At 41.2% G+C, this 17353-nt stretch overlaps 2 protein-coding genes across 2 annotated transcripts in view; one reads left to right on the forward strand and one right to left on the reverse strand.

Moving 5' to 3' along the window:
* The window catches only part of dnajc6 (DnaJ (Hsp40) homolog, subfamily C, member 6), a gene marked incomplete at its 5' end in the record, with an annotated part of 42261 nt that extends 31967 nt beyond the window's left edge, over positions 1-10294 (forward strand). The window contains 10 exons of the mRNA XM_083766885.1: positions 64-257; positions 533-559; positions 1827-2189; positions 3243-3383; positions 4157-4249; positions 4571-4705; positions 4943-5293; positions 5706-5854; positions 9212-9388; positions 10092-10294. Of these exons, the coding sequence (XP_083623011.1) occupies positions 64-257; positions 533-559; positions 1827-2189; positions 3243-3383; positions 4157-4249; positions 4571-4705; positions 4943-5293; positions 5706-5854; positions 9212-9388; positions 10092-10193 (1732 nt within the window). The 3' untranslated portion in view covers positions 10194-10294. The remainder of the gene's footprint in view (positions 1-63; positions 258-532; positions 560-1826; positions 2190-3242; positions 3384-4156; positions 4250-4570; positions 4706-4942; positions 5294-5705; positions 5855-9211; positions 9389-10091) is intronic.
* lurap1 (leucine rich adaptor protein 1) overlaps positions 1-17353 on the reverse strand; it is a 435521-nt gene that overhangs the window by 277434 nt on the left and 140734 nt on the right. The window lies entirely within an intron of this gene.

Below are 17353 nucleotides of genomic sequence, written 5' to 3' on the forward strand. Positions count from 1 at the left end.
TAATAGAAGGCATTTGTCGAATCGGCCTCAGTTCCTAACCTAATGGGTCAACTCTGTCTCCAGGCCAGAGCTGGATGCGTGTGACTCTCCAGAGAAGTATCCCCAGCTGTTTCATGTACTGCTGGACATAGAGGTGGAAGCGGTGGACAAGCAGAAAGACTTGACCCCGCCGTGGGAGCAGTTCCCCTGCAAAGACCTCAACCCCACTGTCCTCTTCTCCTGCCACCAGGAGCACCAGGACGCACTGGCCGTTGCTGGTACTGAAGACACACGCACGCACCTACTGTACACGCACTGACCTACAAGCTCAAAATAGCCAATCTACAAGTTGACAGACAACGCACGGCAATGCGATGCGTTGTGAGCTTGTAGATTGGCTATTTTTGCTAATCGCCACACAATGAAGTACAGAGCTTAAGTAGTTGAATGAACACAGAGGATTTTACTGTGTACACACAAGAAGACAGTCAAACTCACACACTGAAATGTACACAAACAACACCTAATGGACTTTCATTTCTTTCTCTGCAAGATGAGATGGAGGGGTTGGACCTCGAGGGTAAGACAGTAGAGGAGACTAGAGAACTGTAGTTGGCAGCACCAGGGCTGGGTTTGAATCATTTTCAATTCAGTCAGTAATATTAAACACTGAAATACTGAAAAGAGGTTTGTTGTGCAAGTGTATAGTGCCATGCCTTCATTAATGGTCGCTCAAGAGCGAATTTTATGCTTTTACCCTTTAAAATAACTCAAGATTATGGTTATCCTGAGCATTTTAAACTAATTGAATTGTAACTGAGTCAGCCTTGGCCCTGTTAGTGATATTTCAATTTGGGAGGAAAATGTGACTACCCAATTCTGTAACACTTTATATTAAGGTCGTCTTTATAATGCATTATAGCACATTTATAATCCATTATAATGTGCTTATAAGGGATTATAACACTTGTTATAAATGTTTATAATCATGTATAACAACTTATAACCATGTTAGACATTACAGCACTTCTCTATGTGCCCTTATAACCACCTAAGTTATAATAGTTATAATGTGCTGTTCCACTGAGCATAATAATGCATTATGACCAGCACTTATAATATGTTATAAACGTGGTTATAAGTTGTTACATGATTACAAACATTTATAACGAGTGTTATAATGCCTTATACGCACATTATAATGCATTATAAATGAGCTTACGTATAATGCATTATAAAGGTGACCTTAATATAAAGTGTTACCAACCCAATAATACTGCCAAGTAAACACACAATTTTATTTTTTCAGCCTAAATGTCAGTCGGGACATTTTAAATTGTTCTACCAAAGTGAAATATATCAGCAGGTTAATATTTGCCAATTACCTGAATTACTGAGTAGCTCCCTTTTTGTGTAGTATTTACTAGGATGTCTACATTTTTTACTGGTTGAATTGTTGCAATCCGTTTCATCAGGTTCCTAGTTTTTGCCCTTTAGCTATTAGCACAGATGCTAAACCCTACGCCAGCTGTCATGTACCTGTAGTCTAGTGGTTAGCGCTTCTGTAGAATGCATTTACAGTACGGAACAGAGCATCAGGAGACAAATGTTGTTCATGTTGTTGTTTGTAGCTAAATATAGCCGCTTTCCTGCATCCCTCCTATTTCTCCTTATCCATCTTATATTTCTCTATGCCTTCTAACTAATTTCCTCTCTCTCTCTCTCTCTCTCTCTCTCTCTCTCTCTCTCTCCTGCACTCATCTTTTGAGGCTCTGTCCTGTTCTTTTCTGCCTTTCTGCTTCCATCTGTCGTCCCTCTCGTTCTCATTCTGTGTCTGTGCCCTACAGAGCCCAGTAAGGCTGGCGGACTGGAAGGGAGAGGCCATGGTGAGGAGAGTGAGCCCTCCGACGATGAGATGCTCTCTCTCTCCAGTCAGCAGAGCAACACCAGCACAGCCCCCCCGAGACCAGAGCCCCCTGCCCATGTGCCCGCTGCACCCCCGCCTGCAGAGGAAGTGGACCTCCTGGGCCTCGGTGGGGATGGGATGAACCCCCCCCAGCCCCCCTCTACTGCACCCATGACCACAGACCTCCTGGGCGACTTGTTTGGGGCTCCCCCTCAGCAAACCAGTGGAGCCTCCTCTACCCAGTCCACACCACACAAAGTTGTCCCTAACACTGCCTCACCCTGCCCCTCCCCTGCCCCGCCAGGTGAGGTCCCTGTGTTAAAGTTCCAGTCTTTAAACTACACTGGCCAAGTGCAGTATTCTTTAAACGACCTGTCCAAGAACACAGGCCCTCATTTATCAACGCGGCGTACGCCAAAATATGGGTGCACGCCGGAATTATCGGCATTTAACATTTCCGCAAAACCTTGAACTTGAACGTGCGCCAGGACAAAAATCATGTCAGGTCGGGAGCTGTCATAGGCTTTGTCCGCACCTGTTTTTCTGTCCTACACAAGCGGAGCAGCATTGTCTGAACAGGCTGTCACAGGCATATGTTTTCATATGTTTAAAACTAATATAGTTAATAATATAGTTAAAAAATATATTTTGTAAAGGCATGTCATAGGCTATAGCTATATGAAATTGGTAGGATATTTCCAAGTGTGCAAGCAATTAAAATCGCAGATTAAAAACAATGTTGCAAGTTAGATGCTTAAGCCATTTAAACAGTGTTTTGCATGAGCATACATGCGAGGAGATGCCTGTGCAGAGTGAACTGTAGCTGCGGAGAGTCAAGAGCTCCCAACGTGGGCAACTGATGTAGATTAGGCTAAAGTAGGCTAACTTTAGCCTAATCTACAGCAGTTGCGATATGTGCGTGAGGCGGGCAAGAAAGGCAAGTGAGGTGAGAGGAGAAATAGACAGGGTAGGCCAACAGCTTTATTTAATTCATGCAGGTGTTCGTTCTTTATTTATCTCAAGTCTAATAATCAGACGCCAATTAATCTATCGAGCACTTTAATGCTTCCTGGAAGATGATCCATAAATAACAAATAAGTACAGTAGTTTACTGTACTGTAATCTAATAAGCCAAATTCCACTGTGTTGATCATACATAACTAGTGCTACAATGTCCTTGGATGTCTCTGGTTGTGTGACATATGTTGCAGTTCATCACTCTACCATCTAATCAAAAAAAAAGAAAGGAAAACAATCTTAAAAAATGCCTTACCTTAATAGCAAAAAAACCACACACATTTGAAATAACTTTCAAATGGTAATTTATCAAGTAACAACGAACATTTGTTTCCCTCAGCATTGGATCCCTTCGGGGCAGGTCCAATGCCTAAACCTCAGGATCTGAGGTCTTCATTTCTTGGACCAGGTAATGTGGGGCAGCCAGACCCCTTCCTGCATGCTCGCTCTCCATCTCCCACTCTGCAGCCTACAGGCATGGGTAAGGCATGCTACCGCAAAGCTGCTCTAGTCTGCACACCTGTACCCGCTCTCACTGCACTGACTGGCTCCTCTGGGTGTTTAGAGGCATGATACCGCAAAGCTGCTCTGCACACCTGTACATACAATGCACACACGAACACATTCATTTATACGTGCAAACACACATGCATGCACACAATTCAGATATGGTGTGCGCACGCTTTTATTGGTGCATTCATTTATCTTTTGCTCACTCAGACACTTGCATGCTTCGGAATGACTGATGTTCTAGCAATGTTTCTGTATGGTGGGCAATGCATGGTGCATTATGATACACAGGAGCTACATGGGAGCCTATCTGGCTAGTATTACTTCAATTAGCCCTTCACTAAATCCCACCCCAAAAAGCGATTGTCCAATGCCAATCCAAATAGTTTAACAACGGTTGCTATGCAGGTCAAGCTTTCTTTGCTGCTAACGTGCCTATTGGACAAGGGTGGGTTGGGGAGGGACTTAGTGAAGGGCTAATTATCAGTAGCCTATTGAAATTGACGTCATAGTGTCTGAGCATATAGGCATAGGCTATTTTACGTCATGATGATGTACAATGATAAGAGCGCCCCTCACTTCACACATGTGTGATTTTTGACTAAACCATGGACTAAGCTACTATGTCAGTTGTAGGCTGACAACACTACATGTTATTGTCAAAATATAGGGCCCCTATATCGAGAGTTGCATGACCTGACTCCCATCCCAGCTGTGAGGTCTAACCTTTCTGTGCTCTGACAGGTCGGAGCTCTCCCGTTCCCCCCACAGTCAACATCCAGCAGCAGAATGCCATGGGGGGTTGGGACTGGAACAGACCTGTTACCACATCCGCTGGTATAACACGCAAGCAAGCGCGCGCACACACACACACACACACACACACACACACACACACACACACACACACACACACACACACACACACACACACACACACACACACACACAGTGTGGCAGTATCCCACTCGTGCATTGTTTATAAGTCAAACAATGCCCTCTAGTGGTCTGTATAGACCTCATGTTTATCTCATTCTACTAGGTGTCAGACTCAAACACCCTAATTAAAACGTATTTTATAACACAGTGTGAGGCTTTCATTTGGGCAGTGAGCGACTCCACTTGACATTTCTCTGTATATTATAGCACCTGTTTCAGGAGGAGGTTGTGGTATTAGTCGGTCAGCGACCACCAGTCCCACCAGTTCGGTCCACAGCACCCCCACCCACCAGACCAAGCCCAACACTCTGGATCCTTTCGCGGACTTAGGCAACCTGGGGGGCAGCCTTACCGGTCAGTCATATGGAAATATGCAGTCAATGTGTGCCAGATTTTAACCAATTTAAAGTTTCAATGTAATTTATGGGTGGACATTTTCAAATGTTTTCCCCCAAAGTATATATATTTGTTGATTTTAACAAAATATTGGTAAAAGATTGGTAGTCTAGGATTGTCAAAACATTTGATTTCTCTTTTTTATTCTCACTGCCTTTGTAAAAACCCCTCTTCCTTCATGTTTTCCTCCCGTAGGAGGTTCTGGATTCTCCAGCAAGCCCACCACCCCTACTGGTAGTACCCCTGCCTTCCCTCCTATGGGCTCACCGATGCGGCCTCCTCCCTCTCCGCAGCACGCAGGTGGTTGGCAGTCCCACACAGGAACTGGCTTCCCCTCTTGGCAACCTGGGGGCGCTGCTGCTGGTGCGGGTACTGGTGGTGCCGGTGGATGGCAGGCCCAGTCACAGAGCCCTACCCCACAGCCCAAGCCCAGCCCCAGCCACTCAATGCCCCACACCTCGCCCCAGCACAGACCTAACTACAATGTCAGCTTCTCTGCAATGGGAGGCGGTTCCCCCGGGGGCGTGAAAGCACAGGCCAGCACAGGTGAGTAAAGTGAGAGAGAGAGAGAGAGAGAGAGAGAGAGAGAGAGAGAGAGAGAGAGAGAGAGAGAGAGAGAGAGAGAGAGAGAGAGAGAGAGAGAGAGACACACACATTCATTCATTCATTCATTTGGACGGAGAGTGGGGTGAAAGATAGCAGAGAAGGATAGAGGGGAAAGGGAGAGACAGGGAGGGAGGTGACAGAGGATATGGGGCCTCTCTGGAAACAAAAAAATAACAATAAAGAAACATAATTAAATAATTATTGTAGTGTCCATGTCCACAGTAAGTCTTCATTAGGCTACATGAAAACTAAACAGCAAATACACTTTTGGGAGCATTAATAGTGTGTGACAAATAAGTATGTATCTCTCTCTTACTCTCTCTCTCTCTCTCTCTCTCTCTCTCTCCCCCAGGTCCCAAGCCTAGGGCATCTGAAGCCAACTTTGATGACCTACTATCTGCTCAGGGCTTTGCTGGATCCAAGGAGAAAAAAGGACCCAGGACTATTGCAGAGATGAGGAAAGAGGAGATGGCCAAAGAGATGGATCCCGAGAGACTCAAAGTAGGTGGTTGAAAGAAGTGCCTCAGTACCAGTGAAAGCCATCCAAAGCATTTAGAAGCTAAATTGGTCACTGTCTGTCATCTGTTTCCGGACCACTGGAAAAGTGTTCATTTTACTTACTTTATACAGAAAAATGGATGGAAACAACATGGATACTGTAAATGGAACCGGTTACAACTAAATTAATTGAAGGATAATTTAATACTCAAAATAATCAGTCAATGATTCTCATTTCAAGGACCCCAAGTCAGTGATAATTTCACTCTTCCGTTTATACACTCTTGGCGTTACAGACTTGTCATTCATTGTCCATTTGTGTTCATAAATGATGTGTAAGCTTACTAGCTAATTCAGGCAGTATACACTCGAGAGGTTACACACATGTGCATTACTATGTGGGTGGGTGTATACTGTAAGTGCATGGACGACGAAAAGGCATTTGATTGGGTGGAAAGGCCTTACTTGTTTGAACTTTTGGAGCGTTTTGGCCTTGGAGAGAAATGTTGTAGATGGGTCAAACTCTTGTACAACAACCCTTATGCAGAGGTAATCACCAATAATATTGTATCAAAACAGATAAGGATAGGTAGGGGCTGCAGACAAGGATGTCCCTTATCCCCCCTTTTGTTTTTAATCGCAATAGAGCCTTTTGCTATAGCAGTGAGGGGAAGTACAATAATTACAGGTATAAATATCGGAGGGTTTGATCATCAAATTGCGTTATATGCTGATGACGTGATTCTTTTTCTAAAAAATCTGGAACAGTCGATACCAGAGCTTATGGAGCTTATTAAGCAATTTGGCAGTATATCCGGATATAAAGTTAACAATTTAAAATCTTCTATAATGCTCCTTAACCCAAAAGAGAGGGCTAATCCGCTTTACACTTTAAAACTGTAGACAAATTTACCTATCTAGGTATCCAGATTGTCCCTAAACTAGAAGATGTGGTAAATCAGAATCAGTCTATTACGGAAGCGCTGGACAGATGGTCAAACCTTCCAATTTCTTTTATAGGTAGAATAAATATCCTCAAAATGAACACACTCCCTAAACTGTTGTATTTGTTTCAGAATATCCCCTTGCCGCCTCCTGACGGCTTTTTTACTAAAATGGAAAAGTTGTTTCGTAATTTTATTTGGAATAACTGACGCCCCAGGCTCCGTTTATCTTTGTTATATTTACCTTATGATAGAGGAGGGCTAAAATGCCCTAATATGTTATGGTACTATTGGGCAGCTCAGTTGAGAACTATAATGTTCTATTATACAGAGAAGGGATCCCCCACATGGAGGAACATTGAATCATACTCTTTGAAGCTCCCACTGCCCGAATATCTTTACTCTAATTCGAGTAAAAAACTGATAAAATATACAGCTAATCCTATTGTTAAAGGTATATTCAGTGATTTCACTTAATTCAAATATCACTTATTTTTTTGTTTTGTTGTGATAATCCTCCCTACTATAGAGTGTGCTGACCATATAAGGAGTTCCTCCCTGTCCCCAGTTAACCCCTGGGGGTCAAAAAACCTTAGGTTTCGTTTTTGACTCTCTATCCTGATTGGACGAAAGGCTGGGTCCCAGGCCAAAAACGAAACCTACGGTTTTTTGAGTGAAATCACTGAATATACCTTTAAAAACATGATTAAAGTTTGGCAGGATGTCAGACTTTATCTTTTGGATATCCAACCCAGTTTTCGATTCAGCCCAATTTGGGGAAATAAATATTTCACCCCAGGAAGGGCGGATGGGGGCTTCAAGATATGGGCCAAGCAAGGGATTAAACAATGGAAGGATGTTTTTGACAAAAGGGGGAATCTACTCTCTTTTGATGAACTAGCTGCTAAATACAATTTACCCCGTACACACTTCTTCAAGTATTTACAACTCAGAAGCTTTATAGGGGTTAAACAGGTGAATTCTTTGACACTCCCTCCCCTGTCAATAAAAGAAAAATAGTTTATCAGAAACCCCTTTAATAGGGGAATCATTTCTGATTTATACTCTATGTTAGTAGAATTCTCTCCTGAATCCTCTGAATCCAAATATAATGCATGGAAGGCTGATCTACAAGAGGAATTGACATTGGAAGAGTGGAGCTCAGCCTGTTGGATGCTCATTCCCAGACGGGTAACACTCGGTTAAAACTGTTGCAATATAATTGGCTGATGAGGGTCTATATCACTCCAGAGAAATTAAATAAATGTAGTGCAGATATTCCAGATACTTGTATCAGATGTGGTAAAGACAAAGGTACACTTTTCCATTGTCTGTGGTGGGAATGTCCAAGAGTGAAAGAATTCTGGGAAGAAGTGAGGAGGGAGATTCAGAAGATATTGTCGATAGATATTGAGCTTGACCCTAAACTGTTTCTATTAGGTCTTTACCCACCTGGCCATAAGATTCAGAGTAGCGAACAAAGATTTCTAGATTTATGTTTACTACAAGCCAAAAGGGCTATAGCCTTATCGTGGAAAAAGATAGGCAAACCCAGTATTGCTCAGTGGTTTAGGGAGTTATCATTGTGTCTTCCTCTGGAAAGAATCACTTGTACTTTGAAGAATAAACAGAAGATGTTTGATAAGATATGGGGACGGTTTATCCAATATATTACGGTTAATGATTTATCTTATTTAATGGTGGAAACTGAAAATGTCTAATTGTATTCTCTGCAGCTGTTTGGCCATAAGGACTCTGTTGTTGTTACCATTCTAAGTGCCCTTATTTTATTACTGTATTTATATATGTATGTATTGTATGTTTTTGTTTTGTTTTGTTTGTTTTTCATTTTAAGTAATTGTATTGTCTGTATTATGTATTGTTTTGTTGTATTGTACAATATTATATCCACACTGACTGAACTATCAATCATTTAGTTGGGGAACTCCTGAAACTATCTCAAAGACCCCTGGGAGTGCCTGGACCCCACATTAAGAACCAGTGGCTAACCATGTTGCTAAATGTAGTACCAGACCCCCTGTGACCCCCCTGTTCCATAACATCATTAAAGACACCAGCCATCTCGCAAATACCCTGTTCCAACTACTCCCTTCCAAAACATCGCTACCAGAGCATCAAATCTCGTACCACCCGTCTCAGTAACAGTTTATTCCCCCAGGCAGTCAGGCTGCTGAACAGCTGACCTTGAACTGTATTGCACTTTACTCTGCACTTTCTTTAGTTTTTTGTGTTCTTTCTTTTGCACTATAGCTGTTTGTTGTTTTTGTCCTGTTTACACTGGTGTAAACCAAGACCAAGACTGAGAGTGCTTGAAGCAAAATAATTTCATTGTATTTATACATATGACAAATAAACCTGAACCTGAACCTGAACCTGTTCGGTTTGTGTATCCCAGATACTTGAATGGATCGATGGGAAGGAGCGTAACATCCGTGCCCTGCTGTCCACCATGCATACGGTACTGTGGGAGGGAGAGACACGTTGGAAGCCTGTGGGCATGGCCGACCTGGTCACTCCAGAACAGGTCAAGAAGGTCTATCGCAAAGCTGTACTGGTGGTCCACCCAGATAAGGTGAGAAACGTTGCACACTGAGACACACATTCATATACTTTTAGTTAGAATGTATTATGTACTGTATGGGGGTACACCGCATGCACACACATTGACGTGCATACAAGTAAACAAAAAGATATGGATGCTTGTCTACTGTACTCTGACACACACACACACACACACACACACACACACACACACACACAGATTGAAAGACAGTTGGAAAAAGTTAAATAATCTCTTGAAATAACCTGAAATAATAATAATATGTAGGTGGCAGCTAGCCTACACATTTTTGTCTTTGTTTTGGCCTAGATTTTACAATAGCGATGGATAACTTCTCCAAATGATGTTTAACATGAGAAAACCTGTCTTGTCTAGTTGTGGTTTCAAGGTAGCCAAATACTACAGTACTTAACAGGTTACACACTGGACCTTTTATATGCAGCCTAGCCACGGCCATTGCTACATTGAATTGCAATGTGCCACTCGGCAGCTTTTGTCGGGCAGTCTGAATGGTTGTTTTTGAGGGGCGCTAGCCCCTCCTATATTCAGCTATAGTGTAGACTTTTGTCCTAACACAATCATTAAATGCCATTGACCATGAATGGGAATTTACGTCATATGTGTCTGAGCAAATTGGCTATTTTGTGCTAATATTAAATGGGGGGGCCCTGGTCTAGAGTATACTAATTGATGTATATTTCCGTATTCCTTCCAGGCAACAGGGAAACCCTATGAACAATATGCCAAGATGATTTTCATGGAACTGAATGATGCCTGGTCAGAATTTGACAGCCAAGGACAAAAGGCACTCTACTAGACAAAAAACTAAAACTAAAAAAGTGAAAGAGGAGCAAACATTCCCAAGAATTCCGCCATCTCCTCCTAACCCAGACTCCCAGCCACTTCTGTTTGAACGCATCTCCATCTATCCCACCTGCACCCCATCAGCTGCATTCACAGCTGTAACCATGCGTCTCTCTTCTCTCCACTCTTACTGAAGACTCAAGGATTACAGTATCCTGACCTACAGTGACATAACTGATTACAGTAGCTCTACGTTACCTTTCTAGTACTGTATATACCTGGTACAACTCTGTCCTTCCACGTTGAGTGTTCTTAGCCCTAAACCAACACAAAAAACAAAACCGATAGGCCTAGTGTAAAAGCAAGCAGAGATATCCTTTAGATGTAAAACACAGAACAGAGAAACATTTGATTCTGTCATAGATCACTAGAGAGCCTAACACATGGAAGAGGATTAAGAAAAATACAAGCAAGACTATGTCAAAACCTAGTATGGATGGAACTGCTTCAGGGCTTTTAATTTGAAACGGACAGATACATGGCCAGTGTAACTTCATCAGTCAGTGATGTTCAGGTGCTCGTGTTATCCTCGTAGGGAAACTAGGATTTGGTCGTGCCAGTTTAATAAATCATCCAAGATGGGGTCAGAGATATGTATTCAACAGCATGTAGCCCCAGTGTCAAATGTAATTAGGCTAGACTACATCCCATTCTCTGGAGGGACTACTGTACATCCCATAGCTTTGTAGGGACGATTACTCTGCGATTGGCTAGTTCGTTTTTAGGCCATGAGGCCTATGGTGTAACCTCATCTGTCACTTAGTGACTCAGTCAGTCCGTGAATGAGACATGTGCGTTTATGGGGCTTTTACGGGAACACATTTAACCAGGGGTCTGCAAACTGCTGGTCTGCTGCTGGTCCGTAAACTGCTGGACCGCAGGATAATTTGGGGGATAATTTAGTATCCATCTGTGTGTGGCAGACTGGCAGCCATTCTAACCTTCCTTGCCACTGCCATGCCAGCAAAAATGATCTTTGACATCAGAAACAATGGAGGCAGCAAGCAGGTAAACATAGTGCGAGAGCCTTATGCCACCTCACCTCTGTGCACCACTGCACCAAAGAAGTGATTCGGGAACCTTGCAGTACATTTTTATATTTAACTGATAAGACAACGTGAAGTCATCTATTGCTTTCACAATAAGCGCCAACATTGGGAATGTTCAATTGCTCAATTGGGAACATTTATTTGTGATCGTCACGAGGAGTTTCTGGAGCCGGTACCACAACATTATGTAGCAAAAGCCTGAAAATTGACAATGCCAGTGTATTTATATTTTAATTGGCATGGCCTTGTACCGTGCCACATTGACGTCTGCATATTAACAGCACAATGCGGACAGAACTGTGTGATGTGAGGCCGTTGGATGCTTAGACACTGCAGGTAGAAAGCTCCTGTACACATTTTACAAAAAATGACACGCAAATGTCAGCAGGCTAAGAATATTATACCCATTATGTATTGTGTGCTGTGACCGAATTCTATGACAGCATTTCGTGTTCGCAAAAGGTTATCTCAAAAAGCAATCAAAATCTTATTTTTGATCAATTCCGGCCCATATGACCTATAAAATGGGTTTGACAGTTGACACCCATGCATTAACTAGACTGTTCCAAATTGAAGACATGCCAGAGCAGGGCAGACTGTGGTGGCTGCAGTGTACATCAGACTGGTCCTGGGTACAGAACTCATCCACTGGATTGTCTAATTTAGTTCCTATCTTTTTTTATTTATTTATTAAATCTCAAGGTTGAGGCATACCTCAGGGTGGACTATGGTGTGACAGTAGTTCAGGGTGACATTTTGCATAATGGTGACAGTGATTCTCTATGGGATGGGGTTACGCTAGCATTCTGCAATGTATAGTAATTATCCATAAACGGTGACTACGGTATCTAATCTATAATGACATGAGAGACTGGATGCAGGATGATTTTGCATTTGGTATTGATAGAAATCCAACCCTATTTTCCATAACAGATCACCAATAAGTAGAAATTAGTGAATAATGATGTACAGTATTGTCTAATCTTGATGATGCCACCAAAGTGTCAAGTGCTACTATGTTAATATGTGTGGTGGCACTACAGAATATTTGAGCAATAGGCAGGCAAGCAAGAGTACTTGGCATAGATCTCCATTAGACAAAGGCTCAGAGAGTTGTACAGTATGATGTGTAAGGATATAAGGTAGTCAGTATTCACAAATTGACACGATGAAGGCTGCATAAGGTAATTTTGTGTTCTTCCATGTTACATTCTTAACTGGGGATTGTACTGTATCCTTATTATTTTAATGGCACATACAGTACAGTATGCAATACATGAAACACCTGGAAGCCTCACCCATACCTGTATCATGGACAAGATTATTTTGATTATTTATTTAATTAATTATTTATATTAGCGAAAGCACAAAATGACTACTTTGACCTATGCTTGAAGTAAAGCTCTTAACCACTTAAGCCCTATTTGAAAATAAAAAAATAAAATGCATTTTCTCCTCTGTCTAATAGGATGCTATTTTGGGGGTTAAGTACACAGATAATATCATTAACATACTAATTCAGATCTGTAAATGGCGTGTTGCTCATCATCAACTCATTACATCAACTGATCATGTCATATTATGCAAACAGACCGCTCTGAGGCTTTCTATATTTGACAGAACACCAATATTAGCTGTCACAGATCAGAGTTTTACCACAGTGTCCCTTGTTAAAGGGTATAAGACCACATTTTTTTCAGAGGTTTGGGTTTTGTAATTACGTTGCCATGATGTAAATGTGGACAAAATATGCTCCTCATTGACTTACATTGTACGCTGAAACGGCTCTCAAAGTCACTCTTTTAGTATGTAAATAAACACAAACAAAGTTGATTCAGACACTATAGAGAATCCTAAAAATGTTAACTTCCTGTTTATTTATCCATTTTTATTAGGAAGAAACCCCGAACTGGATCCGTGGATCCGGATCTAGATCTTCAAATAGTAAAATCAACAGGAAGTTAACATTTTTATAAAAAAATAAAACCACATGAGTTTTTGTGATGATCTATAGGCCTATTGTCCGAATCAATTCAAAAAGTTTGTTTACGTACTAAAAGAGTGACTTTGAGAGCTTTTTCAGCGTACAATGTAAGTAAACGAGGAGCATATTTTGAATTATCAAATTCTAATCACTGGAGCAATTTCTTGGCAATTTCTTGTCCACATTTGGAGTTACATCACAACCCAAATCCCTTTAAGTGAAACCCCTTGAAAAGATTCAGAAATCCTTTAGTAATGTAAGTTTGTACTGCCTATCATCTGTTCCAGTATGCACTATCTATCATGTACGGACTGATTTTATTGTTGAAAACAGAACTTGGTCTACTAAAACTGTCTGGAAACAGGCCTGTGAGTGTATGAATGTGTATTACTGCTTATTTTATTTGAATGGCTAAATTACACCCAGACCTGATGCATTGCGACAGCTGCTATTATCAGTCAACAAAGGCCTAGCAACAGCAGGATATGGTGGCATGCAATGTTTGGTTGACGTTGTTTGAGTACTTGACTGGCAGCATCTACTTGTTTACATTTACTTGTGTTTAATTGAGCAGTTCATGCAAGTTATCATTGGCCCTGTTTCTCATTAATATTGTTGATGTTCTATTGTATTAAATTAACTATAACACACGTTGGAGCTATTTGGCTACGTTTCAGTCCTTTTAAAAAACAGTTATATTAAGAAACCAGCTGGACATCGCTGCTTGGTTGGATGTCTTAGTCCCATGTCTGCATATCATTTAATTAATTATGATAGTGATCATTGCACTACTGTATACCATTATCTTTATCCTGCAAAATTCCTTGTTACAATTTGTATTATTATTTTATTTATTTTATTAATTATCATGTTCACAACCACAGGGCCAGGCTAAAGTACCTTTGTGGGAGGAGAAAAATAATGTAGGCATTAAATGTTTTAGAAGCTTTAAATAGTTGACAATTAGACCTTTGCGGATAATGTGATCATTCATTTGTAGGATGCTGGAGTCCTGTTGAATGACCTTTGTACACTGCTGCCTGGGATCTCATATCCGTTCATCAAAGTGCTTTTTGGAAACTGTTTAAGCCTTGGGTTGATGGATATTCTTTCATTGAGACCAATCCAGTTTCAGTCCTATTATCATCATCATCACAGTCATCATCATATTCATCCTTTGTTTTCTCTACGTTGGTATTTTCTATCCCAGACATCCTTCTGCAATGGGTTTAACTGAGCTGTGGACTTTGAACACTAAAGACATTCTGACTGCTCTAGAGCACTGATACTTAAGAGGTCATACTTAAGGGGTCTACACTACAGGACAAGAATAAGCATAGGGCTTTGATCTAAGACGGAGTCCCAGCTTAAAGCTCTCCTCTTGCTTGTCTTGGTGACGTACCAGACACTGGGATTGTGCAAGTGCTCCTGTACTGTGCGTACTCTATTTACACTGAGGACCTATGTGAAATAAATAACACTAATGAAATATCTGTCTACCTGATTCTGCAAACAACTGTTTAAAAGCTAACCTCTATATAGTCTAGTCAATGGATGTGTGTTGTTTGAAAAGTGGTATGTGAGGAAGTGATAAGATTTTGGATACAAGCTTCTGTATGTGTTTGCTTGTCTGCTGTAAATGTATTAGCTACTCAAACATGTACATTTCCGTTTGCGTGATTTCTTGTTCGTTCTGTTTACCCTTACCGGATGTACATAATGATCAAGTGCAATTAATGCACACAATAAATTATGAACAAAATACAAGGAGGGAGCAACAACCAAAGCAAAGTCTGTGTGTCTTCCTTCATTCCTAATTGGTTATCTCTATTCCCAGTATGCTACATCACGTGCAGAAATATGCAAACATATTCACTGCGTTATAATTTCATCAATATCTGACCCATTGCTTCTTATGAAGATGTTTTTTATTACCAGATCAACCTTTTGCCCACAAGTGTCGGCAGCTAATCTTGCATATACGATTAATTGTCACACAAATTTTACTGTATAAAGTTTGTGTGACAATTAATCGTCATGTAAAATGTCATGATCATGACAGTAGGATATGCGAGATTAGCTGCCGACACTCGTGGGCAAAAATATGTTTGCCAAAGTATATTTCTGTTGGCTTTTAGGCTTCATCCTATAATGCCTCACTCTGACACCATAACGATATGGAGTTCCCACCAATGCAGCTACACCCAAATATGGAATGTGTTGTCTAACCTCAATCTCCATGGCAACAAATCAGTCAGCTCCATATTATGGGCACAAAAGGGGACACAACCATAGGCTGAGCTAAGACCACAGGGGAAGCCACAATAGCATTGTGAAATTATATTTTAATCCAATGCACTGCATGGCAATTCTAAAGGTTTAAAAGGATTGTCACGGGGCAACCCATTATGTAGCCAGAACCGTGCCAAATCATTTTACAGAAACAGTTCCATCGAAAGAAATTAAATTGAAGTTGAAAAGTAAAAATGTAACCTGAAAGTCTCTTTTTTTTTCTTGAACTTGAAAAATACCAAGATGTATTCGAGTTGTTTTTTTCAGTTTAATTTTTTACTTTAATATACATTTAGATTTTTGAGTATATATATATTTTTTCAGTTTCAGATTTCTTTTTCCATTCAGATCTTATTTTTATAGATTTAAATCATATTTTTTTGGTTTCAGGTGTGTTTCTTTTCGCTTCTCACTTTCAGGTGCCAAAAAGTTTCAGATCTTGCATGGGGGTGCGGCCTCAACCGAGAGGGGCGTGGAATCATGAGTGACAGCCCCCACCCCCCCACCCTCCTGCCCTGTGATGTCATCAACCTGCGTCCAGGAAATGTAGTTTAGAACAAAACTCTGGTTTAGAAGCATACTACTGCTAAACCATACTGGTACCACAGTGCAGGTAATACTAAAGGGCAGTCCATACTATCTACGACCATCAAACTTTTCGTCGGAAAGCTCCGGTACAACTACAACATGACGTCACTCGCAACTTCTGAAACGCATTCCTCTGAATCTTTGTTCTGAAAGCTGCACTCCCATATGATGTGACTCTCCGAACTCTACTTCGGAGAAGAAATTAAAGTCTGATCTTTCCGACGAAAAGTTCGGTAGTCGGAGAGAGTATGGACTGCCCTTAATAGTACTACTATCAGAATTACTGTACCGTTAGCATTTGCATAAAATACCATGTTATTGCGCAACATTTCACAGTGATGCAAATTACATCACATTTTAGGCCACACCCTGTTCCACTGCACGCACGCACACAGGGCGCAGCAGTACAGTACGGTACAGTACAGCACAGTATGGTAGCCTACAGTGCGGCACAGTATAATACAGTATATGGTACAGTATTGCACAGTACAGTACAGTCTGCTACAGCATTGATTGATTGATTGAAATATTTATTAACAGTTTGTAGAATTTACAGTACATTTTAAGCACAAACTCAATACAAAGACTGTCAACTGTGAGTGGACGACCCAATTAAGCATTACACTTGTTTACAACAGGGTCCACATTGTTCAATTCATCAAAACATTTAAAGACATACAACCATTTAGAGACATACAAATAGACATTTCTATGTAGCTAAAGAACAGAACAGGAATTCATCATATGGGAAGCAAAAAAGGGAAAATATACAAGCACTGGGAAAATATACAATATACAGTGAGGGAAATGGGGTGGGGGGGATTCAGATTTTACAGAGGCCAGTTTCGAATTGCAGCCATCCGTAGGTGCCCTTTGAGAGCGGTTTTGAAGGAGTCAAGGGATTCACATGTCTTAATGACTGTTGGTAGGGCGTTCCACATTTTGGTGGCATAGGAGCGAAAAGAATTTAGTCCCTTGTTTGTGCCGAATCTGGGTTGTACATGGTTTGTTGCACTCCCTCTGGTGTTGTGGGTGTGGACTTCGTTTACATTAAGGAAGTATTTAGACAGGTACATGGGTATCTTGGTGGTGTATCGAATCTTGTGGACCAGACCCATTGCAAGATGCTGTACTCTGTCGACGACCCTAAGCCAGCACAGCACAGTATACGGCACAGTATGGTACAGTGCAGTGCGGTAC

Source organism: Protomyctophum parallelum (genome assembly GCF_964188405.1).
Source record: "Protomyctophum parallelum genome assembly, chromosome: 6".
NCBI lineage: Eukaryota > Metazoa > Chordata > Actinopteri > Myctophiformes > Myctophidae > Protomyctophum > Protomyctophum parallelum.